Source organism: Vombatus ursinus, unplaced genomic scaffold (assembly GCF_900497805.2).
Source record: "Vombatus ursinus unplaced genomic scaffold, bare-nosed wombat genome assembly UNPS02014932.1, whole genome shotgun sequence".
In the NCBI taxonomy this organism is placed as follows: Eukaryota; Metazoa; Chordata; class Mammalia; order Diprotodontia; family Vombatidae; genus Vombatus; species Vombatus ursinus.
Genome location: NW_020954710.1, coordinates 4,650,943 through 4,675,545, shown reverse-complemented (window position 1 = coordinate 4,675,545; position 24,603 = coordinate 4,650,943). Strand labels below are relative to the sequence as shown.

Here is a 24,603-nt window from a genome sequence, read left to right as displayed (position 1 = left end):
TGAGTCCAGCAATTTCCCCAGATCTGCCATCTGGGCACCCCAGCCCCCTCACTCTCTCCCACAGCACTGTGAGTCCAGTGATTTCCCCAGATCTGACACCTGGGCACCCCAGCCCCCTCTCTCTTCCCCATAGCACTGTGAGTCCAGAGGCCCTCCCAAATCGGACACCAAAGTATCCTAGCCTTCTTTCTTTTCCCCATGGACCTGTAATTCCAGAGGCCTCCCCAAGCCTGACACCAGGTTACCCCAACCTACATACTGTCTCCAGCAAAACACTGGCTCCAGAAGCCTCCCCCTGCCTGACACGTGGGTGTCCCAGAGCCCTTATTCTTTCCCACAGGGCTGTGACTCCAGAGACCTCCCCCAGCCAGACACCAGGGTACCCCAACTTCTCTGGTCCTTCCAGCCAGGCTGGGTTTCCCAACTTGAAAGTAGGACACCCCAACCCCTTGACTCTTTCTGGGAGTACTCAGACATCAGGGAACCCTAACTCCTCCACTCTCTCCCATAGTCCCCTGACTCCAGACCCCTCCTCCAGCTTCCCTTCTCTCTCCCATAATGGCATAACTCCAGGAGCCCCCCCAAATCTGACACTGGCATACCCCTGCCCCCACACTCTTTCTAGCAAGACCATAACTGCAAGGGCCTCCCCAAAACTGACACCAGTGTACTCTAGCCTCCACCCCTGCCCCAGCAAGATTAAGGTTCCAGAGGCCTCCACCAACTTGATGCCGGGCTGTTCTAGCCCCCTTACCCTTTCCCACAGGGATGTGACTCCAGAAGTCTCTGCCAGCCTGGCACTGGGGTGCCCTCAAGGTGTACCGCAGTTCACCAGGGCCTTTGGCATTCCCAAGACACAGGGCTCGGGTCAGTTCCCTGACACCAAGGAGCTGGGTGATTTCAGCCTTCCCTCCTCTGGTGAGGGGCATGGCGGGACTGCCCCTAACTTGTCTCCTGGGACCAGTGGGATGAATGTCTTTAGGACTGCCAACCCAGTTCCCTTCCCTCAGTCTGATACAGCCCCCTACTCTGCAGTGGCTCTCCCCTCAGCATTTCCCCAAGTCTTCTGTGATAAGCTATCCCTATCTTCAGGGAGGGGCATAGTCCTGGAGGTCCCCCACCAGGCTGTGCCAGCCTCCCCTGAAAGGTTCTCCCTGCCAATGTCAGGGATGCCATCTTGTGTGTCAGGCTCCCAAGTGGACGGGGTACCGGAATTGATGGAGACCCAGCTGGAGGGACATTTGCGGCAAATCTGGGAGATCCTTGTGTCCCTGGTTCCCCAGGACACAAATGCCCCTCTCCCAGGCCCTAAGGAAGGTCCTGTTCCTACCCACTGGAGAAGCCCAGAAGAAAGGACCTCTTCAGGATCTGGGGGTGGCTCTAGGCAGAGCCTCCTGAAGAACGCCACCCCTGGGCCCCACCTCTCAGGGCAGGAAGGTGGGCTGGGCTCAAGAACCTATTTTTCAGCCTCCTCTTCTGTTGGGATGCATCTCCTGGCCCAGCAGCAGTGGGAAGTGGCTTGTAAGCCCAGTGAACAGGAGGGTCCCTGGATGGAGCCGGGCATTGCTGGGAACCTTGGGGCAAGAAGCCAGAACAAAAGTGAGCTACACTCAGCGGCTGGGGCCTCGCAGCTGGAGCCGGAGCCAGGAGAGGTCAGAGGGGATATGGGGATGTCAGCTTCTGGAGCCCAGGTCTGCCACCCCTGGGATCCCATGTTTCCTGCTTGGCCTTTCCCCTCCAGGGCTGGGGAGGGAGAGGGACAGACCCTCTGGAGAAGGCACAGATTTTATATAGTGGCACAAATGATATGAAAGAGTTACTGTGAAGGATGGGCCAAGGATGCATGGACTTCTTGTGCCTCAGTTTTCTCACCTGCATAATGGGGCTAGGAGCATTTGTGCTACCTATCTCAGAGGGTGGTTGTGAAGAAAACACCATTCTACCCATTTGTTCCCCAGTCTACTCTCAGTTAAATACGTCCAAGCCCTCTTCCGCATGACAACCCCATTAGGTACTTGAAGTCACAAGCCCTTCTCTTTTCTAGACATCATCCATGGAGCCTCTAACCCCAGAGGCCGGGGAATCAAGGTGCGACTCCTGGGGGCCCCTTCTAATCTCCTCTGGTGAGGTAGACCTTTTTTCCCTCATCCCTGTTCCCTGAGCACCTGCCTGGACCCTCCCTACTCACGAAGAGTGTCTAATGGGGGAGACAAGTACATAGAAAATATGACAGAAAGTAGTTTGGGAGGGAGGACAGTAGCGGCTGGGGGAATCAGGAAAGGTTTTGTTCAGAAGACTGTGCTTGAGCTGGGTCACAAAGGAAGAGAGGGACTCTGAGGTGGAGGTAAGAAGAGAAGGCATTCCAGGCATGAGAAATACCTGGTTCAAAAGCATGGAGAGGGGAAGCTAGAGAAGGTTTTGGAGGAAAGATGATGAGTTTAGTTTGGGACATTTTGACTTTGAGATGTCTCTGGGAGACAGAGTTTGAAATGTCCAATAGGGAAACAGTGATGGGGGGCTGACACCTAGGAGAAAGCCTGGAGCTAGCAGCTCTCAGAAGGAAACTTCTGGCAACATCTTGATTATAAACTGGTACAGGGACAGAAGTTAAACCTAGGGGAGTTTACCAAGAGAGCATGTATAGAGGAAAATGTCCCAGGGCACAACCTTGGGAATACCCACAGTTACGGGGTATGATGAGGATGATAAGCTAGCAAAAGAGACTGAGCTGGAGCAGTCAGACAGGTAGGAGGAGAACAGGAGAAAGCAGTGTCATGGAAACCCCGAGAGAGTTGTGACAGCGAGGCTGAGAAAGAGGATGCCTGAGAAAAGCCTTTTTTATGGGGTGTGATAATTAAAAGATCACTGCTGACTTTGGAGAGGGCACTTTCAGTTGAGTGAGGAGGTCAGGAGCCAGAATGCAACAGGTGGAGAGTGTCAGGTGGGCAGAACCAGCCTCTAACCTGTGGGTGGACAGAGCAGAACAGAGAAGGCTGGAGAGAGGAGAGAAGTTTAAGTTCAAAGTGAGGGAAAGGGCTTGCAAGCAAGGCGGGGATCTAGACACATGTGCGGGGGGCCCTGCCCCTACTCGGGGGTGCCACTGTAGTGTGGCCAAATCTCAGTACTTATACCTAGGCCACACAGTGTTCTGTAGCCCTGACAATGAGAAGTAACATTCAGTGACAATGAGACAAGTTTGATTCATAGCAGGGCTTCGTGACCAGAACATAGGCACTTGTCTGAGCTCGTCCAAGTTCAGAGAGCACCTGGTTCTGGTCAAAGCGATACAGTAATTATGGGATTTTGCCAGAGGGTGAGATCATCCAGAGGGTGAGCTGCAAAGGGCTGTTGTCATACCAAGATCAGGGCGCAGCTTGCTTGCCGGACCTTAGCTCTGAAAAACAAGGTGTCTCCTAATAGCTTGACAAAAGCATTATCCTTTTAATTTAATATTTTCCCCAATTACATGTAAAAACAAGTGTAACATTCTTGTTTTCAAATTTTGAGCTCCCAATTCTCTCCTTCCCTTCCTGCCCAATTGAGAAGGCAGGCAATTTGATGGAGAGCATTTTTTTTAAAGGACTTAACTTTGTGCCGGGCCCTTCCCTAAGCTCTGGGAATACAAGCAAGCAAGATAGTTCCTCCCTTCTAATAGAGGAAGCCCACATATAAAGGGGTTGGAATTGGGGAGCATAGGAGGGTGTTAGAGTCCAGACAGGAGGAAAGTCAAGAGTGAAGTGAGCATAGATGCGGTCTAGGGTCTCACCAATGAAGAGGAAGGACTTCAGGGTAGAGGCATCTCCTGGGTGAGTAAGAGGCAAGGAGTGAAAGCAGTCAGGGTAAGCGTTCTTTAGGTATACACTACTCCTGGTGCAGTATTTGTCCATCCCTGAATACTTTTCCTGGGAAATTCCGTGGGTGTCAGTCCTGCTCCGCTTTGGCCCGAGGCTGGGGACGGCAGGAGACCTTGGAGGATTCGGGGAAGGGAGGGCAGAGGCTGGACAGCAGCCCCTGCCGGCCCCTGGAGTTCCAATCTGTTCTGTCCTTGCAGGGCCCTTCTCAGCCGCTGCTTCAAAGCCTGGCGATGCCACCTGCTAGGACAGCGGGCTGTAGCCAGGGCGCTGAGGCGGAGACATCTCCTGCGAAAGGGCATCCGGGCCATGCGCTGGTCCTTGTGGCTCCGGGAAGCCCAGATGGAGTACATGAAGAGGAAGCAGGGTCGGACTGTGCTGGCCATGAGCTTCCAAAAGGTGAGACCCGCAGGGAGGGAGAGAAGGGGGTAGGGGTCTGGAGCTCGGAAAGGGAAAGGGTGGAGGGGAACCTGCCCCGATGGGCCCCTTTCACAGTAGAGATTAAAAGTTGGCTGTATGATCCAAGACCCCGTGTTCTGATCCATCCTCCACACATCTGCCGAAGTGATCAGCTTGATCTGACTATCACTCCCACGCTCAGTAAACTCCAACGGCTCCCTGTTACCTGCAAGATCAAATACAGAGACGCCCTCCTTTTTCGTCTTTGTATTTTTGGAGCATAGCAGTTCCTGGAACTTAATAAGTACCTTTTAGTTTATTGATTGATCAATTCTACTGAGCATACAGGAAATGCTTAAGTCTAGAGAAGAGTCATCCTCACTGAGTATGTTGGCTTTAAGAATATGACTCTAAAATATCATTGTGCTTGCCTTCTCCAGGAGACGGGGTGAGGGATTAAGAGAAAGAATTTGGAACGCAAAAGTTTTGAAAATGAATGTTAAAAAATTTTCTATGTAATTGGGAAATATTTAACAAAATAAAAATATATGAAAAGTAGTGTAGATCTAAGAAGAATATAGATTGTTGTACAATGTGCATAAAAGAACGTGGAAATTAGATGGAGTAGGATAGGATGGGATCTTCCAATGACAGGTAGAGAAGAGAACTAACACGGAGTTTGTGGAGTCCTGGGACCTGGGTTTGAATCTGCGCTGTGGTTTACTGCCTGTGTTTACTACCCTTGGATAGGTCATATCACTTCTCCACTCCTCAGTTTCCATCCCCTCCTCATAAAATAGGTGGGGAGCTGGGGTATTAGAGGAGTCAATCTCTAAATTCCTTCTCAAATTAAAATGTTATAATCCTGTGAAATCAAGATTCTGCCCTTGGAACATCTTAATCCTCTCACCCATTCCCCTCCCTGGCATATGCCTGCCCTGACCCTTCCAAGCTGGCCTTTTCTTTCCCCAAGCCTGAGTCCTATGGTCTCAGCCCCCTGAACCCAGGGGGTTGGGCAGAGACTCCCGCTGCAGCCAAGTCTCCTTCTTGTGGTCTCTCTGGTCCAGTGGAAAGACCTCTATTTGAATAGGAGAGAAAAGAAGCTGCTGACTCAGTCCAGGACAGAGACTCCTATGAAAGATCTCCTTCCCTCCCAGGAAGGCCAACAGGAAAGGTAAAGAAAATGTGACTTCTTACGCTCCTGGGGCTTCTTAGAAAGACAGGTTTGTTCGACCCTGGCCCCGGCTGGTGCTACAGTAGGGGAGGACAAATTCAGCCAATCCTCCTGTAGGCTACAGCCTGCTGTCCTAGCAGGTGGCATCGCCAGGCTTTGAAGCAGTGGCTGAGAAGGGCCCTGCAAGGACAGAATCCTTCCCCAAATCCTCCACAGAGGAATGTGGCTGACTCAGGACAAACCCAACCCTTAAACTGCACTTGGTAAAGTGGATGGGGATGCAAGACGAGGCTTGGCACCCATCCCAGGCTCTTCCAAGAGCCAGATGGGCAGCTGTGGGCAAACCAGAGAACCACAGAATTTTTGACTTGGAAGGAACTTAATCTGTCACCAAGTGTAACTCATGCCTGGAAAAGAGTCTTCTCTATAGTAGAATGCTCAGCACTGTTGTCCGGCCTGCAGATGTAGCCTAAGGATCTCAGGGCCTTGCCATCTGCCCCAGCACTTCTCCCTTTGGGTGCTCAGGACTTTGCGTCTGACCTTTCTTTTATGGGTTGTCTCCCCCAATTAGAACATGAGCTCTTTGAGAACAGGAACTATCTTTCCCATCAGTCCTCTTCTCTCTACTTTACACAGCCTCTATCCTGGTTCAGGCCCTCATCTCCTATCGCAGTAGCCTCCTAGCCAGCCTCCCAGCCTCCCATCCATCCTTCACACAGCTGCCCAAATCAAACATTTGACTTTCCTAGAGCACAGCTCTGTCTGGCCATGTCACTCCCTTACTCTGTACTTCTAGGGTCAAAGACACACTCCTCTGGTTTGGCATTTAAAACATCACAGCCTAGCCCCTTTCTTCCCTTCCAGCCTTATTGTAGGTCCTCCATGTACTCTATAGTTGTTCAACCAGGCCTTCCTTACTGTTCCTTGAATATGACGCTCTATCTCCCATTTCCCATCTCCAGGCCTTTGTAAAGGCTGTTCCTCATGCCTGCAATGCACTTCCTTCTATCTGCCTCACAGAATTCCTACAGGAATTGGCTTCAAAGCTCAGCACTGATGCCACCCCCTACATATGGGCTTTCCTATGTTTCCCATGCCTCATCTCCGAAATAACTCATATAGATTTAATACATCCTTTCATATGCACATGTTGTGTCCCCCAGTAGAGTGTTTAAGCTCACAGGGCTGAGGGCAGGGGTGGTTTCACTTCTTTCTTTGGTCTGGTACACAGTAGGCACTTAATAAATGCTTGTTGCTGGATTGATATGGAATGGACTTGAGGCCCATCACCATGCTGATCACCCTTTTCTGGACATTCTCTGGCTAATCAGTGTCCTTTCCAAACAGAACTAATCCCAGTATTCCAGACCAGGACAGAGAGACCATCACCTCCTTATTCCCTGATGCCGTGCTTCTCGTAATGCAACTCTGGAGCCCACTAACTTTTTTATCTGACATGTCACACTGTTGACTCTTATTAAGGTGGCAGTCTACTAAACCCAGAGATCCTTTGCAGACAAACTACTATCTTAGCACACCTAACCCATCTTGGACTTGAGAAGCAGATTGAACATGAGAGTAGGACTATAGTCATCCCAGGTCATTAGATTTGATCCAGTGTTCTTGTCCATGAAGATTGTTTTGAAGTCTGTCATTCAGTGTGTTGACTGTCCCTCCCAGCTTTGTGTCATCCCTTTAGCTCTCAGCACCTTAGTTTCCTCATCTTCCAGATGGAAATGATAATATTTGTACTACCTGAGAAGCAGTAGTAATTCAAGTCAGCAAACATTTATTAAGCTCTTACTATGTGCCAAGCACTGTGCTGGGGATAGAAATACAAGCAGAAAGAAAGAAAACGACCATCTCATATAGTAACAAATTCTCAAATACTAGAAATAGAAACTTCCAGATTCCCTAAAGGATGAGATATTTTATAAAAGGAAGTAATAAAGTTATATAGATTATTAAAAAAAGAGCTTTTTTTTTTCAAAAAGCCCCTGCCCTCAAGGAGTTTACATTCTAATTGGGAAAGATAATACATAAAAGGGAGCCTGGGAAAGGGGGAGAGGGAGGAGAGGGTGGGGTGTATCCAACTGAGAGGCCTGGTGGATAAAGTCAGAAGTGCAGCTTGGAGAAGAATGAAGACATGGCTGGCCTGGCTGACCTCCTTAAAATGGAGGTTCTGGGAGGATCCAGACAATCAGAAGAAAGGCCCCAGGGTGGAGGGTTCTTCCAGTGTGAGAAATCCAGGAGTAGGGTGAGCAAACTTCTTCTCAACATGGAAGGAATTCTGGATTTGGAGTATATGGGCAAGTCCCTTCCCTTCTCTGGGCCTCCGTTTCCCCACCTATAAAGTGAGGGGGTTACACTAAATGGCCCGGCTCTAAATCCACCATCCTATGATCCTGCTTCATGGGATTGTTAGGAAGTTGGCCTGAAATACTTATTTTGGAAATTCTGTTGGCACCCTTTAAAATGCTTAGGAATGGGGAGCTTGGGATTGTGGTGGGGCAGGAGTGTCCACACGTCCAAGCAACGGATGACATGCTTCTCTTTGGGCAGATCTTTTGTAACACTAGGGGTGGTTTGTGGAGTGGAGGGAGCACCAAAGATTCAGCTCCACCCCAGATGGAAATCAGGCAGCCAGAGCCCTAAGGCCCCGGCCACTCGAGACCTTCAGCGGCTAGCTGGTAAGTGGGTGTTGGGGAAAGAGGATGTGGAGGGGCCAGAAGCCAGTGTCAATGATGAAGCGGGAGGGGCAAAGAAGGGACCTGGCCCTGGCCACAGGAAGCTAATCCTTTATGCCAAAACCCTTTGGCCCTCAAATCAGGGCCTAGACCCCCCTAAGGGTCCCCAAGACCTTTTCAGGGTGTTTACAAAGTCAAAATTATTTTCGTAATACTAAGATATTTTAATTTCTAATACAGTGAATATGGATAAATATATTCTACATAAACAAAAGCTCTTTGGAGAATCCTCAGTAATTTAAGGGTGTAAAGAGGTCTGGAGATCAAAAATTTGAGAACCACTGCTTTAGCATCACAACCCCTGAACCCCACTATTACATTGTTGTGGCAACCGCTAAGGGAGGGTGCCAAAGTCTCCATAAGGGTGGTTTCTAGGGCCTGAGACCCAACAGGGCATTAGGAAGGGTTAGACACCTCTATGAGCTAGGGCACTGTTTTCCCCTTGAATGGCAATTCCAAGCCTTTGTTGACCCTCAATGAGTCTGCTTTGAGTGGGCAGGAGTGCCCGTCAACAAATTAGAATGACCTTCCTGTAGTTTCTGGTTTGGGAAGTCAGGCCCTCAGGGTGGACCTGATCCATGTGAGCTTGGAGCTTCTGGTGGAGGGGGAAGGATCCTTGGACCTAGGGTTATAGTTTCACTGAAATTAGGACTGTTTCATAGCAGATCTCCAGTCAGGGATGACTCATGCTCATGCCACCATTTGAAAAGGACAGGATCTTACTTAAGCTAACACAAATGACAGCAGGACCCCACACAGATCCCAGTGAGAAGCAATGCCATTTATTGGAAAGTGAATTCTAGCCCCAGATTCACCCCTGGGTCTAGACCTTGGCCAGGACAATTCACTTCAGTTTCTTCCATGGTGTGGAGGATAGAGACCTGGGCTTGGAGCCCTGGGTTCAAACCCTGCCTCAGACGCTTCCCAGCTGAAGGAAAGTAGACAAGTCACTTACCTGCCCAAAGCCTCAGTCTTCTCACCTATAAGAAGGGGTTAATTAACACTTGTGCACTGTGATTCTGTGTTTGTCTCTCCAAATTGGAGCTCTTTGATGTCCACAGTCAGTTTCTTGTCCCAAATTCTCTGGTGGCCACCAGCCGGACAAAACCATTGGATCTGAGAGACAGTGTGATGTAGAGAGTGGAGGGTTGGTCCTGGAGTCAGAAAGCCCTGGGTTCAAGTTTTCCTTGTAACGCTAACTAGCCGTGGGATCCTGGGCAAGTCATTCAACCCCCCCACCCCCACTCAGTGCCCCAGGCAACTGTCTAAACCACTTTGTGTGTCATGTACCCTGCCAAAGGCAATCTGGTGAAGTCCAAGGACTCCTCAGAATCATCTTTTGTTGCCCACATTCATGATTAAAGAGAATATTAAATTTCAGCTAAAGGTGAGTAAAAACAAAGATGTAATTCTTTCCCATCCAAGTTCATGGACCTGAAGTTAAGAACCCCTCTTCAAAAAGGGAGAAATTACAGATGAGTTGCCTTGGTGGAGGGAATTTGCACAGCAGGCATTCCCCAAATTGATGACATCACACAACTGAAACAAAATAATTTTTTGGGGGGGCAATTGGGGTTAAGTGACTTTCCCAGGGTCACACAGCTAGTAAGTGTCAAGTGTGGTCTGAGGCTGGATTAGAACTCAGGTCGGGTCAGGTAAGGCAGGTGCTCTATCCACTGCCCAACCTAGCTGCCCCCAAAATAATTTTTTTTTAAAGGATGCATGTGATAGATTAGATTAAATCAATTAGAATAGCAGTGACCACTTTGGAATGGCAGTGATGTAAGGGGAAGGTTTGAGATTTTCTCTTGCCCAGCGTGACTTTACTCAGGCAGTTTGTGACCGTAGGAGCAAGTTTAAAGCCTGGAAGAGAGAGCAGTGCTGTTCTAGGAGGTCGATTAGTTTTCTTTCTCTCTGCTGGGACAGGTACTGTATCTCTTCTTAATTTGAAAAGTCGCCCATTGTCTCTCTGTGGAAATATGATAAGCAAACTCACCCCCCTGCGCCTGATATGGAGGGATGGCATCGCGGTCAGCCTCAAGCAGAGGAAGATCACTGGCCTTCGTCATCAAGGGGACACAGAGCATTGTGGGGATGGAATAGCTACTTAGGAGGATTATTGGGCTGAATTTTACCGTTCAAATGAGGCAGCAAGTACTAAAACCCTGTCTTACTGCTGCTGCCGTGCGCATGGGTGGTTAGAATAGTTCTCCTCTGCCTATTTGTCATTTTCTGTATCCAACATTCCATCTCCCACCTCAGTGTCTTTGCACAAGCAGTGTCCCCCAGGGCTGGAATGCGTTCCCTCCCACTCCTCCACTTCTTAGAATCCCTGGCTCCCTTAAAGGGTTCAGCTCAGGCGCCACCTGCTACAAGAGGCTTTTCCTGGTGCCCCAAGCTTTTTGGTGCTCTCTGCCCCAATCCCCTGAAATTGTTTCAAATGACTTCCTTTGTATTTTACTTATCTTTGTATTTACTTATGTACAATAGTATTTTTGTTGAATTCCCCCAATGGAACGTAAGCTCCTTGGATGGAGACTGGTTTGTTTGTTTGTTTGTTTTTGGGGGAGGGGGTCTTTATATCCCCAGCAACAAGAACGTGCTTCTAAAATGCTCAATGAATGAACGAAAGAATGAACAGCGTGTTCCAGTGCCTGAATCCTCCCTTGGAGAAATACCACCACTAATAAATGGCGTGGGCATTATAAGTGGCAGAAACCTTACTTGAGACTCCAATGGGTGTTACAGAAACCTGGGAAGTTGGAAAAGGGATACTAGGGACACAGAGAGAGGCAGAGATGGGAGGCGTTAATTCCACGGCTAAGTTTCTGTGTTTTCGATCTTTCTCAAAACAGGCAAGTTGACCCAGCAGGTGAGAATTCTCTCTGACCCTTTTGGCTGACAAGAAGAGCGATGCTTCATAATAACAGCAATTATACAAACCACTTCCTGCTTCTGCTTTTTAATAGCCTCCATGAGACCTTAGCGGATCCAGTGCATGCGCTTGTATTGTGTGGGTGGGTGTGTGCGAGGGATTTTTTGGTTTTGTTTTTGATTGTTGCCTTTCCAGATTTGAGATTTCATCCAGTTAAGGAACTCCCTGGGTGGAAAACCACCCCTGCACATCAGCAGCTCGTATGTTATTTACCAAATACTTGGTTAAGTGGCTTGCTCAGGCTTGGCTCACAGTCAAGTGTGTATCAGAGGCAGGTCTTCAACCCAGCTCCTCCTTACCCCCGGGGCGGGTCTTCTGTTTCCTGTGCCAGGCCGTCTCAAGGTTAAGAGCAGTCCTGATTTCTTAGAATGGTTTTTCCCAGAGCTAGATGCTTCTCCAAACATTTCAGGGTGTTCTCTGATCATTTCGGTGGACCTAGAATATTGTTGTTTTCATAGAAATTCACTTAGAAGATAATTCTGTTAAGTGAACAGGTTGCTTCCAGTTTTGAATATACCCCAATCAGGCCAGATCATAGGATTATGGGTCTAAAGCTGGAAGGAATCTTAGAGGCCAGAGAATTCAACCTCCTCACTTTACAGAGGAGAAAACCAAGGCGCCATGAATTGCCTAGAGTCTCGTAGCTGGTATGCATCAAGGGCAGGATTTGAACCTGGGTCTTCCTGCTCCAAGTTCAGTGACCGTCTGCTCTACCCCACTCTGAGAACTAGAGTCGAGGATTGACCACCTCTAAGATCTAGAGTCCTCTGATTCAGTTCCAGACACCTCATGTTAGGAAGGGTATTGATATGCTGGAGATGCCAGGGGATAGTGACCAGGATGGCTATTAGAAGGATTGTGGGAAGGACCTGAGGGTGTTCAGCCTGGAGAAAAGAAGGCTTGGGGGACATAGGATCGTTTTCTTCAGGGCTGTAAAGCTGTCCCTTGGAAGAGGTCCCAGAGGGTAATAGGTGAGAAATGCAGAGGGTCAGCCATAGGCCCGAGGTCAGGAAAAACCTTCCTGCCAGTTAGAGTGGTCCCAGAGTGGAAGCCTCCCTGCTGGCCGTGAGGTAGAGAGAGGCTGGGGGATGTTGGCGGAGAGGATTCCTGGTCAGATACGGGTTGGTCCCCTTCCATCCATCTCAGATTCTGCTAGTCTGCAGCTCTGTGACTATTTACTTTTCAGGGTCTGGGGGAGGAAATTGCCTTGCAAACCTCCAAGTGCTATGTAAATGTGAGTTATTATTATCATTAATAAAAGGAGGAGATTGGACTGCATGATCACTAGTCTTTCATTCATTCATTCATTCATTCATTCAGCAAGCATTTATGAAGTGCCTCCTATGTGTCAGGGCCTGGGGATACAAAGATGAAAGTGAAATTGTACCTGCCCCGAGGAGCTTACAGTCTAACAAGAGAGACAACTGTACTTGTACAAGTAAATACAAAATATATGCAAAGTAAATACAAGGGACTTTCAGAGGGGCAGGCCACTTGGCGGCGAGGGGTAGGTGGGGGGAGAGAATCAGAAAAGGCCTCATGTAGGATGTGGCATTTGATCTGAGTTATGGAAAGAAACCAGGGATTCTAATAAGCAGAGGTGAGGAGGGTGCTCTAAGCAGGGAGACTGGCCTATGCAAAGGCATGGAGATGGGTAATCGAGTGTAGTATATGGGGAACAGAAAATAGGCCGGTGGGGCTGGGCTGGAGAGTGTGTGAAAGGGAGATCTGGGAGAATCTGGAAAACTGGACTGGAGCCGGATTAAGAAGGCCTCCAGATGCCAAGCATAGGGATTTGTATTTTCCCCAAGAGAGAAGAGGGAGCTTTTGGACCAGGGTTCCCGACACCGTCAGAGCCGTGCTTTGGGAATATCAATTTTGACAGCTGTGTGGGGGATGGGTTGGAGAGGGGAGAGACTTGTGGCAGGGAGGCCACTTTGGGGATGATGAGGGTCTAAGAGGTGGGGTCAGACATGAGAAGTGACAAGACTTGGGGACTGATTCGTTTGGGAGAAGGGGTGAGGGGAGTGGGAAAAGATGGTGGTGCTTTTGACAAGGTTAGAAAAGTTCAGAAAAGGGACAGGTTTGGGGTAGGAGAAAAGACAATTCTTCCTGTTTGGGGTATGAGTTGGGCAGTTTTGATTAGGCAGCTGGAGATAGTGAAGACTAGATTGCCATATCAGTTTTCTTTTAAGTCTTGTTCAGAAGAGAGAGAGAAGAGGAGGGGAGAGAGAGAAAGAGAGAGAGAGAAAAGAAGAAGAGGAAGAAGAAGAAGGAGGAGGAGGAGGAGACAAGAGAGAGGGAGAGAGATACTGGTTGAGGTTCAATTGACTAGATTTGGCAACTCATTGGTGTGGGAGGTGAGAAAGAGCGAAGGTTGTGAGCCTGGTTGACTGGAAGGTTGGTGGTGCCCTAGACAGAAACAGGGAAGTTAGGAGGAGGGGTGGGTTTTGGGGGAAAGATCAATTACATTTTGGACAGATGAGTTTGAGATTCCTATGGGAAATCCAGTTGGAAATGTCCACTAGGTAATAAGTGATAGGAGACTGGAAATCAATAGAGACCAGGACTGGAGACAGACAGACAGACAGAGAGACAGACCGACAGACAGATAGATAGATAGATGTGGAAATAATCTGTGTAGAGCTGATCATTGAACCTGTGGGAGCTGATGAGATTACTGAGAGAGGGAATATAGAGAGGGAAAAGAAGATGGCCCAGGACAGAGCCTCAAGGGGCACCCACAGTTAGTGGGTGGATCCTGGATGAAGATCCAGCAAAGGAAATTGAGGAAGAGCATTTAGACAGCTGGGTAGAAAGAACCAGGAAGGAGAGACGAGTCATGAAAACTCAGAAGAGTGTCCAAGGGGAGAGGGTAGTCAACAGTGTAAAAAGCTGAGAGATCAAGAAGGATGAGGACTGAGAATAGGCCATCAGATTTGTCCACTGAAAGGTCACTGATAACTTCCTAAATTCGTATGACCCTGTTATCTTACTGAGTGAACCCCAAGATTCATACCATGAAGTGTACTGTCAAAGGTCAATCCAATCCCATCATTTCCTAGAACAGGAAACCGAGGCATAAGGAGGTTCACTGAATTACTCAGTGCCCACGTGTAGAAAGTAAGTAGCAGCAGGATCAATATTGAAATGGTGGGCTTCTGACTCCAAGTCCAGGGGGATTCTTTTTCCTACTGTATCACACTGCCTCAGTTTCCTCATCTCTAAAATGGACACAGCAATCTCTTCACTACACACCTCACAGTAGTTGTTAGGTTTCCCATCAGAAAATATCTATAGAAACACTTTGAGGTCAGCTAGGTGGCGCAGTGAATAGAGAGCATTAGCCCTGGAGTCTGGAGAACGTGAGTTCAAATCCGGTTTCAGACATTTGACGCTTACTAACTGTGTGACCCTGAGCAAGTCATTTAACCCCATTGCCTAGCCAAAAAAAAAAAAGAAACATTTTGAAAAAAATATTTTTAAAAACGCTGTATAAAGTGCTAAGTGGAGGCATAATTAATTGATTGACTAGTTGGTTGTTTGGTTGATTGGATAAACTTTTCTCCTGGTTGGCCCATGTCCGGTGATGATTCCATTAAGAGCAGAGGTTTCCAGCCAGTAATTGGGATTCTTTTCAACCTCATTGCCACTTTCTTGCCTTTCTCCTTTTTCTCCCCACCTGCAACACCAATTGACTTGATTTCCACTGGGCCAGGAGGGCTACCCTTCCCCCACACCACTTAGGGTCTTTATATCAGCCCCACTCACCCAGTGGCACAGGGTAAAGATCATGGCATTGGAAATTCTCTTTAAAACAAAGAGATCAAACTAAATGGTGTCCACCTGCCCTTCACCCCAGCTCCTCCCTGGTTCTGCCGCTCTCCACTCCTGGCCATACTTTCACTGACCTTGCTCCTATAGGGGTGGGGGGCTGCTGGCCAGGCATGGATTCTTTGGGTCATCCCCCTGCCCTCCCTGCTGCCTCCAACCGCCTTTCAGGTCCCTCTCTTTCTCCCTCCTCCCCCCAAGCCCACTGGGGCCCAGCAGCCTTCCACCTGTGGTACCTGCAGAAAGTGCTGGTGGCAGAAATTCGCAAGGAGGCCCAGGCCCGGGCCAAGTTGGGGAAGAAGAAGCTTCGACGGGTTTTCCAGGCCTGGCGGGCCAGGACCATGAACTCAGCCCGGATTTGTACCCTGGTGACCCGGCATCAGAGAGCCCAGCTTGGCCGGTAGGATGGCAGGTGTTAGAGAGTGTGGGAAGCCATGCCCAAGTCAGGGAGGACCTTCAGTGCTGGGCTGAGGAGAATTAAACTTTTCTGTTCTGGGCAGCAGGGATCCATGGGAGGTTTGGAGAGGGAGGCATCACAGTGTGTTAGGAAGTCAGCCAGTGGAATCAAAGGACCTGGGTTCGAATCCCAGCCTATGTGACCTTGGGCATCTCTCTGGACTTCAGTTTCCTCATCTGTAAAATGAGAAGGTATGGACTGATGGCCTTAGTCATCTCGGGGCCGCCTAAGGAATTTGTGCTTGACCCAAAAGATTTTTGGCCTATTGGGTTTAGCTGAAGCACAGCCTGCCTGTAAGGTCTTGGGGTAGAACCCTCCTTTGTGTGTGGGGAGAGAGGGAGGGTCATCCCTAAATGGGCAGGGGGAGGGGTGGCCCCAGTGGGAAGAGAGTCAGAGGCAGTAGAGACTCCCCAGGTCAGGCCACATCCTGTCCTTACCAGAGTAAGTAGAGATTGCCAACATCCAAGAATTGAGAGGGCAGAGAACTGACTGAGAACTGAGTGTTTCTGCCAAGATGATTATACTTTATCCAAACCCAAGCAGCTTCCCCAAAACCTTAGGTCTTTGTATTCTGAGGCCTCCTGGCCTCTTGCTGCCTTGACCACCACTGCTGGGCCTTGGGCCCAGACATGGTCCATGGACAGGCCCCTGTTCCCCGTGGCCTAGAGCCCAGGCCTGGCAGGGTCTCCCACTCACCCTCCATGGTCTCTCCCAGCACTTCCTCCAGTGAACCCATACCCCTGTACTTTCCACCTCTAGGGGTCAAGCTTTGCAGTTCCATGGGGGAGAGGGACAGGCTAAGTCTTCAGGACCTTGGAGAGGGAGGGACAGATGCCTCTTCCTTTGTCCACTCAGGTGCTTTGGGGCATGGATACGCCACACACAGAGAAAGACCTGGTGCCAGGGCAGGCTGGCTCGCTGGCGGGTTGAGACTTTGAGGAAGAGCCTACAGCAGTGGGTGAAAATGGTGTGGCTCCAAGCTACACACTCAAGGACAGTGGCCCAGCTCTACCTCCTTCGCCAGAGGAGCTGGCACCTGGAGGGTGAGAGGGGTTCGACCCAGGAGGGCACCCAGGGCTTGAGAAAACACACAGGGCAGGACCAAATGGGATGTAAAGGCCTTGACTTGCTCTGCCAGCCCTCTCCACTCTTAGACTCCTCCAGCTGCTGGCTCTCTTACCCATCCTGAGCCAACAGCATTTATTAAGCACCATCTTGTCCTGGGCACCCTGGCTTATGCCCTGCCCCCCCCCCCATTTCTTCCAAGCTCTCATCCTCACTATCATGGGTCAATAAGCCTTTTCTGGGGTGAGGTCAGAGATAGAAGGTATGGGGAAAGAGGGTCAGCCCCGTTTCTCATCAGCCCCGGCCTCTGTCTGTCCTCCTCCTCTTAACCTGAGTTTGCCCCCAGTGACTGTGGCCCATGAGGGGTCCAGCAGAGCACCAGTCAGCCACGGCCCAGGAGAACAAGACCAGCCCTGCTGTCTTCCGGGGGTCAGGGCAAAGGACTCTCTGGAAGAGGCCTGCCGGAAACTGAAACTACACCGGGTGGTCCTGCTATGGTCCCGAAGGCTGGCCCAGCACCAGCGGGCAGAGTATGTATCAGAGGAACTGGCACTGCCCAGCCCCCACCTCATAACCAGCTTAAAGCTTGATGACATGTAGTCAGTTCCAGAATGGGGACCAATAGAATCCTGAGCTGGAAGTCAGGATGGTCAGTTAGTCAGCCAACAAACATTTATTAAGCACCTACTATGTGTCAGGCACTCTGCTAAGCACTGGGGATTCAAAGAAAGGGAAACGACGGGGGGAATATAATATTAGCTAACATGTAAATAGCACCTACTATGTGCCAGGCACAATTGTGCCAAACACTTTACAAATATTATCTCATCTTCCTTGATCTTCACAACAACCCTGGGAGTAAGGTCATTTAATCTCCCTGTGCCTCCCTTCATCTGGGAAGAAAAAGGGAACAAACATTTATTAAGCACCTACTACATGCCAGGCACAATTGTGCTAAACACTTCACAAATATTATTTCATTTCATTTGATCCTCACAACAACCCTGGAGGTAGGTACTATTATTATCCTTATTTTACAGATAAGGAAATTGAGGCAGACAGAGGTGAGCTGACTTGCCCAAGGAAAAGTCTAAGGCAGGATTTGTACTCAAGTCTTCCCAACTCTAAACCTAGCACTCTGTGCATTATAGCATCATCTAACTTCCTGGAGTAGAAGGTGGAAAGATCATTGATTCTGAAGCCACAGGACCTGAGTTCAAATCCAGCCTCATACACTTAGTTGCTGTGTGACTCTGAGCAAGTTGCTTAACCTCTGTCTGCCTCAGTTTCAACTGTAAAACAGGGATCATAATAGCACCTTCCCCGAAGAGTTGTTGAAAAACACTTAGCCCAATGTCTGGCACGTAGTAGGTGCTTAATAATTGCTTATTTCCTTCTTTCAAGCACAGGATAGGTTCTGGGGGTGTGTGGGACGAGTGAAAGGTCAGTCAGTTTCACAGCAGAAACCTTGTCTCTCAGCTCTTTCTCCCAGAGCAGGACGTTGCGGCTCCTTCAGAACGCCCTACAGCGGTGGCGGCAGAAGGCCCAGGCAGCAGAGTCACCCCTTGCCAGCTGCACTGATTCCCCCCCAGAGCCTGCTGTTGGCTCCCAGGATTCAGAAGAGTCTCCCCCCTCCTCAGGGTTTCTCAGCAGGGTCTCGGCTCCGCCGGGTCCCGGCACCCCCAGAAGCTCATCGGAGGAGGTGAAGGCACAGGGGATGAAGCCCATGAGACCTGAGCAGAGCAGTAGTGGGCAGGCCTTCTGGTCTGGGAGGATAACGTGGATGAAGGTGTTCAAGTAGAGCTTAGCTGCTGAGTAAAGAGTGTGATGGAGGAGAAAAAAGGGAGCAGCACACCCAGCTCTCCCAGAAGGGGAAGGTGTCGTAGATAAAGCCCTGAAGTTAGAGCAGTCAGGAAAACCTGAGCTCAAATCCTGCCTTGGATACTCACTAGCATTGCCCAGCTGTACAACTGAAAGGCAACCACCTCAAGGGGCTATAGTTCAGATCAAACAAAAGGATGCATATAAAGGACTTTACACTTAATGTGCTATGGATATGTAAATTATTATTACTAGGACATAATGAGTTCCTTGTTTCTGGAGTTTTTTGGAGTAGACTTTGCATGACCATTTGTAGGGGATAATGGGGAGGGGATTAATTCCTGCTTCAGATGGCCTCTGGGGTGGGTCCCTTCCAGCTCAGAGGTCCTCCAAACCGGGTGGACCTGAGCCAACGCTAGTGGCATGGCAGTAAATCACCTGAAGGTGTAACAGGGTGACCTGGGTTCAGATTCTGGTTCCACTTGCTGCCTGTCTACGTCCAAGGTCCTCTGACTCTCATCCTTTGTCCTCAGGCCCGTAGCCCAACTGATAGCAGCAGGTCTCTCCTGAGCCTGGCAGGGGATGGCCCTCCTTGGGTGCAGCCCCTGGGATTGAGTTCAATCTCTTCGGAGGCTTCTGAGTCCTGGAGGATAGCCTTCCCCCTTGGGTGAGTGCTGAGACCAAGGTCCCCACTAATTTCCATCTTTATCTCCTCCCCAGCACTTAGCGCCCTGCACACAATAGGCACTTAATAAATGCTCGATTCATTGAATTACTCTGACCTCAGGGTGCAGGTACCTCTCGGTTTGGAGGTGAGAGGGGTGGAGGTTATTTGTTCCTTCTACATACCTCTTACCCCATGCCTAACTCCCTTGAGCTCCATCCTCTGCCTCTGCCTCTGCCTCTTCCCCCAGCCAGGTCCTCTGGCTGACACATTGAGAAGCAGCTCAGGGAGCCCTTAGGGTGGGGTCAGGGTGTAGTGGAGGGACCCCTATGACTGGAGGCTGAAGACCCAAGCTCAGGTTGGGCAAGGCATATTGTGAGCACTCATCTGAAAAACGGTGGCAACAATTCAATTTAAAAACAAAACCAGAAACCCAGCCTACTTCCCAGGGTTGTTATGATGGTCAAATGAATAGGCTTCTAATGGGGTATGGGTCCTGGAAACCTCTCCCCAACCCCCAAACTTCCCCTGAACCCTCCCTCGTGGCTCTGGCGTTCCCCTGAGGCTCATTTCAATATAATCCTTTCAACGTCCTTTCCTTAGGGCTTTGACTCTGCCCCAATCTCCAATTATCTGTTACCTCTAACCTAGCCCGGCCCTTCATTGTTCATTCCACTTCCCACCCTTAATGGCATCTACCCCCCTTCCCGTTACCTCCGGGTCACCCCAGGCTATCAGCCACTCAAGGATCCCATTCAAATCTTCCCACAAAATCTTTTCTTTTATGAAAGAGGTCAGTCTCAATTACCTAATGAGATGGTTCTTAAAAGTCCCACTGGCTTCTATTGGCAAAACAATAAACCTAGTCTCTGACTGGAAGAAGGCTTGAGTGGAATTGTTTTGAGGCAGGACCCGAGTCTTTTGCCCTTGAATTTCAGGGTTCCCAGCACCCCTAGATTGCAACACTTTAGACTTTCCCCTCTTTGACTCTGGGGTGAACTAAGACATGATGGTCTGGGCCCTTATTCAAGCAGCCAGCCAGCAAGCTTTACTGTCTACCAAAAACTGACCAAGAATGAAAAATCCCAGGCCCTCAAGGAGTTGGAATTCTGGCTCTTCCACTTGCTCTCAGCGTGATATGGGCCGCTTACTTTACTCTGGGCTTCTTGCCTCATCGTAGGCTAAGGGGAGTAAATGGGTCGGGCGGCCTGTGAGGCCTTGTTCTTTCCTAGGCAAAAGTGGTCCCAGTTCTGGGAATGGCAGCATCCTGGACCGGGGAGACAGTTGTTGGCCTGCCCTTTTCCAGGAGAAGAGACTGGTCCTCGGACAGAAGCTGTTCAGGTAGGGAAATCACAAAGAGTCTCAGGAGCTCTTTGGGTATTTCCCCTACCCTGAGGCTATCAGAGGAAAATGGCTGTGAGTTGGGGGAAAGGCTGTGAAGGCCCCTGGCTGCTGTGAGAGAGTGAAGTCCAGGAGAGCAGACACCTGGATTCTCTTCCTCCATCCCCAAGGTCAGCCCCCAACAGCTCCAGGTAATACCCCTTAGCACGTCTCCGTTAGATCAGCATTTTTCATACGGGAGAGAGATGTGGGGGAAGGGAGGATGTCAGGAGAGGGCTCCCAGAGGATTAAGGACCTTTCTGTGTTCCTCTCTTAGGTTCCCAGAGACCCTAGCCACTTGGATAGGCCCTGGCCAGAGGCAGGGTGGCAGCAGGGGTCACAAAAAGCCCTAGAAGCCAAGCATCATTGCCAGAGCCGGTAGGGGGGGATTCTGACCCCTTCAGATTCTGCCCAGCTATTGGACACCAGCTCCCAAATTGTGCCCCAACCCATGCCTAGACGTCAGCTGAAAAACAGTCACTTTGGAGAGAATCTGGGACAAATAGGAACCCCAGTTCTTCAGGCCACACCCCCTGGCTCCCATGTGCTGTCTCTCTGAGGGGCTGTCTCATTTCCGCCTTGACCTCTTTGGTCAAAATCTTAGGGCCCATCTCTGCCCATCTCTGCCCCTCCCCCTCATCCACAGCTACCATCGCTTAGAGGATATAGGGACCTCAGAGATCATCTAGTCCCATTGTAGCCCAGGCACATAGAGTGACTTGCCTATCACTAACAGTAAATTATGGGGGCAAGATTTGAACCTAGGGCTTCTGATTCCAAATCTGAGGCTCTTTCCAATACCCCACATTGCTAGTAAAGAGACTATAACTTCAGCTAGTTGCAAGTGCACACACACATACATTCTCTCTTTGTCTCTCTCTGTCTCTGTCCCCCTTCCTCTCCCCTCTCTCTGTTTTTCTGTCTATTTCTTGGTCTCTCTGTCTGTCTCTGTCTCTCTGTCTGCCTGTCTCTCTCTTTCCATCTCTGTCTTTCTGTCTTGGTTGGCATGTCTGTCTGTCTCTGTTTCTCCCCTCTCTGTCTCTTTCTTTCTCTTCTTTCTGTCCTTTCTCTGTCTCTGTCTCTTTGTCTCTGTATCTTCTTCCAACTACACTGCTTCTAACCACCACTTCCCCCAATCATCCTTTCCTTCTATCAGTCCCCCCTTTCTCTTATCCCTTCCCCTCCTACTTCCCTATATATAGAAAAAAATAGATTTCTACACCCAACTGAGTGTGTATGTTATTCCGTCCTTGAGCCAATTCCAATGAGATTAAGGTTCACGTGCTCCCCCCCATCCCCACCTTCCCCTCTAATGTAAAAGCTTTTATGTCAGATAATTTGTCCCATTCTGCCTCTCCCTTCCCTCCTCACCCAGTACGTCACTCTTTCTCACCCCTTAATTTTTTTTATATCATCCAATCATAGTCAACTCATACCCTTTGCCTATGTGTCCTCCTAACTGCCCAAATAGTGGTAAAATTCTTGGGAGTTACAAGTATCATCTTTCCCAGTAGGAACACAAACAGTTTAATCTTATTGAATCCTTTATGTTTTCTCTTTCCTGTTTACCTTTTTTATGCTTCTCTTGAGTCTTGTATTTGAAGATCAAATTTTCTATTCAGCTCTGGTCTTTTCATTAGGAATGCTTGAAAGTCCTTTATTTCACTGAATATCCATTTTCCCCCTGAAAGATTATGTTCATTTTCACTAGGTAGGTGTTTCTTGACTCTAATCCTAGCTCCTTTGCCTTCTGGAATATTATATTCCAAGTCCTCTGATCTTTTCAATATGGAAAAATCCTATGTCATCCTGATTGCGACTCCATGATATCTGAATTATTTTTTTTTTCTGGCTGCTTGCAGTATTTTCTCCTTCACCTGGGAGCTCTTGAATTTGACTGTAATATTCTTGGGAGTTTTCGTTTTGGGATCTCTTTCAGGAGGTGATCAGTGGATTTTTTCAATTTCTAATTTACCCTTTGGTTCTAGGATTATCAAAGCAGTTTTTCTTGATGATTTCTTGAAAGATGATGTCTATGCTCTTTTTTCAATTGTGGCTTTCATGTACTTAGTCCTTTTTTTTTTTTTTTTTTTTTTGCTTTTTGGCTAGGCAGTGGGGTTAAGTGATTTGACCAGGGTCACACAGCTAGTAAGTGTCAAGTGTCTGAGGCCAGATTTGAACTCAGATTCTCCTGACTCCAAGGCCAGAGCTCTATCCACTGAGCCACCTAGCTGCCCCTAAAAATTCTTAAATTATCTCTTCTTGATGTGTTTTCCAGGTCAGTTGTTTATCCAATGAGATATTTTACATTTTCTTTTTTTTAAAATTTCTTTGATTTTATTTTATTGTTTCTTGATCTTTCATGGACTCATTAGCTTCCACTTGCCCAATTCTAGTTTTTAAGGAATTATTTTCACCAGTGAGTTTTTGTACATTCTTTTCTAAAGGACCAGTTCTACTTTTTAAGGAGTTGTTTCCTTCGGGGAATTTTTGTACATCTTTTTCCATTTTTTGTGCTTCCTTTACCATGCTGTTGACTCTTTTTTTCATGATTCTCTTGCATCATTCTCATATCTTTTCCCAATTTTTCTTCTACCTCTCTTATTTGATTTTTAAAATCCTTTTTGAGCTCTTCCAGGAGTTCTTTTTGGACCTGACATGAATTCACATTTTCCTTGAGGCTTTGCAGGTAGCCATTTTGACATCGTCTCCTTCTGAGTCTGTGTTTTGATCTTCCCTGTTACCATAGTAACTTTCAATGGTCAGGTTCTTTTTTTTGTGTTTTACTCATTTTTCCAGTCTATTTCTTAACTTTTAACTCTATCTTAAAGTTGGGCTTTGCTCCTGGGTTGGAGAGGGCACTGTCTTAGCTTTAGGTTTTCCATGCTGCTGTTTTCAGAGCTAATTCTGGTGACCTGTAAGTTTTCAGTTCTTCCAAGGTGGTATGATCTAAGGAGAGGTGTGGTCACTGTTCTCCTGGCCTGTGCTCTGATCTGAATGACCACAAGCAGTCTTTTCTGTCTACCTTCTAAGTTGTCTTGGGCTGGGAAAGTTGTTTTGCCCCATCCTTTTGTGGGTGCTGTCACTCCAGAATTCACTTGGAGCCATTATTTTAAAGTTGTTAGGAGGTGAATTTGGGAGAGCTCGGGTGAGTTCCTGCTTTTCTCTTCCATCGTGGCTCTGCCAGTACGTCTTCCGTCCCCCATACCTGTCTTATGTTGAATGGGTGGGTGGGGGAAGGCACACTATGGCATGTATTTGTTTTTGTTAAATATTTTATAGATGAGGGAGTAGCTGAGGCCAAGACTAGGATCTGGAGACCTGAGTTTCACCCCCACTACCCTACCTTGAGAAAGAAGCCTCTCTAGTTCTTTGTGGCATTGTGGAAAAAGCAGTGAATTTGTTGGCAAAGAACCTGGCATCAAATCTCTGCCCAGCTATTTACTGTGATCTTGGGCAAATCACTTTACTTCCATGTACCTCAGTTTCCTTATATGTAAAATGAGGAGATTGGACTAGATGGTTTCTGAGCTTTTCTCCAGCTCTATGTTCTATGGTCCTGCTTCTCTGCGACTTGCTCACCATGAAGTCCCTTCTCTTTCACCTTGAAAACACCTGCTCTCAAGGAATAGCAGTGCTGGGTCTTCGCGATAGACACAGCCCCTGTCCTCTCCCTCCCAGTGTGATCTGCAGCTGGAACCTATGGGCAGCAGCCCAAGGGGTCTGGTGGGAGCTGGTCTGCCAGCAGCGAGTCTGGGGACTGACCCAAGAAGCCCTTCACCGTTGGCATACCTCCTGGCAGAGTGAGTCTGGGCTCTGGTACCCTGGGGAGGTATAAGCAGCTGTTGGCCAAGAACTTTAACTCAGTCTATAGAGCCCAGGACTGGGTCCTATAGTGAGATCCATTAGGAGTGGGCGTTCAGAGGAGAGGGGGAACAGGCATGGGCCCACCCTGAGGGACCACCCTAGACTGTAGGAGGCTGGGGGGACACAGTTTGTAAGCTCAGAGAACCTCCACTCTGAGGGGGGAAACAGTCTACCCCCAGGGAGCCGCCTTTCAGAAAAGAAATATAATCACTGCTTCAAGGCATTCCCCAGTCTGAAGGAGGTGTGGGGAGAGTGGGGAAGCAAAATCCCTGCCCTCAGGGAGCACCCAGTCTGAGGGCTATTGTCCCCAGGGCAAGACACAATCCTTGTCCTTAGAAATTCTGGATGGAAGATGAGACAGGCACACACACACACACACACACACACACACACACACACACACACACACACA

At 48.8% G+C, this 24,603-nt stretch overlaps 1 protein-coding gene across 1 annotated transcript in view; it reads left to right on the top strand.

The window, feature by feature from the left end:
• CUNH1orf167 (chromosome unknown C1orf167 homolog) overlaps positions 1-24,603 on the top strand; it is a 52,235-nt gene that overhangs the window by 18,256 nt on the left and 9,376 nt on the right. The window contains exons 5-17 of the mRNA XM_027843878.1: positions 5-1,652; positions 2,045-2,088; positions 4,052-4,250; positions 5,318-5,424; positions 7,987-8,114; positions 15,139-15,337; positions 16,250-16,437; positions 16,806-16,989; positions 17,939-18,161; positions 18,814-18,947; positions 20,177-20,285; positions 20,602-20,702; positions 24,006-24,127. Coding sequence (XP_027699679.1) covers positions 5-1,652; positions 2,045-2,088; positions 4,052-4,250; positions 5,318-5,424; positions 7,987-8,114; positions 15,139-15,337; positions 16,250-16,437; positions 16,806-16,989; positions 17,939-18,161; positions 18,814-18,947; positions 20,177-20,285; positions 20,602-20,702; positions 24,006-24,127 — 3,386 coding nt within the window. The remainder of the gene's footprint in view (positions 1-4; positions 1,653-2,044; positions 2,089-4,051; positions 4,251-5,317; positions 5,425-7,986; positions 8,115-15,138; positions 15,338-16,249; positions 16,438-16,805; positions 16,990-17,938; positions 18,162-18,813; positions 18,948-20,176; positions 20,286-20,601; positions 20,703-24,005; positions 24,128-24,603) is intronic.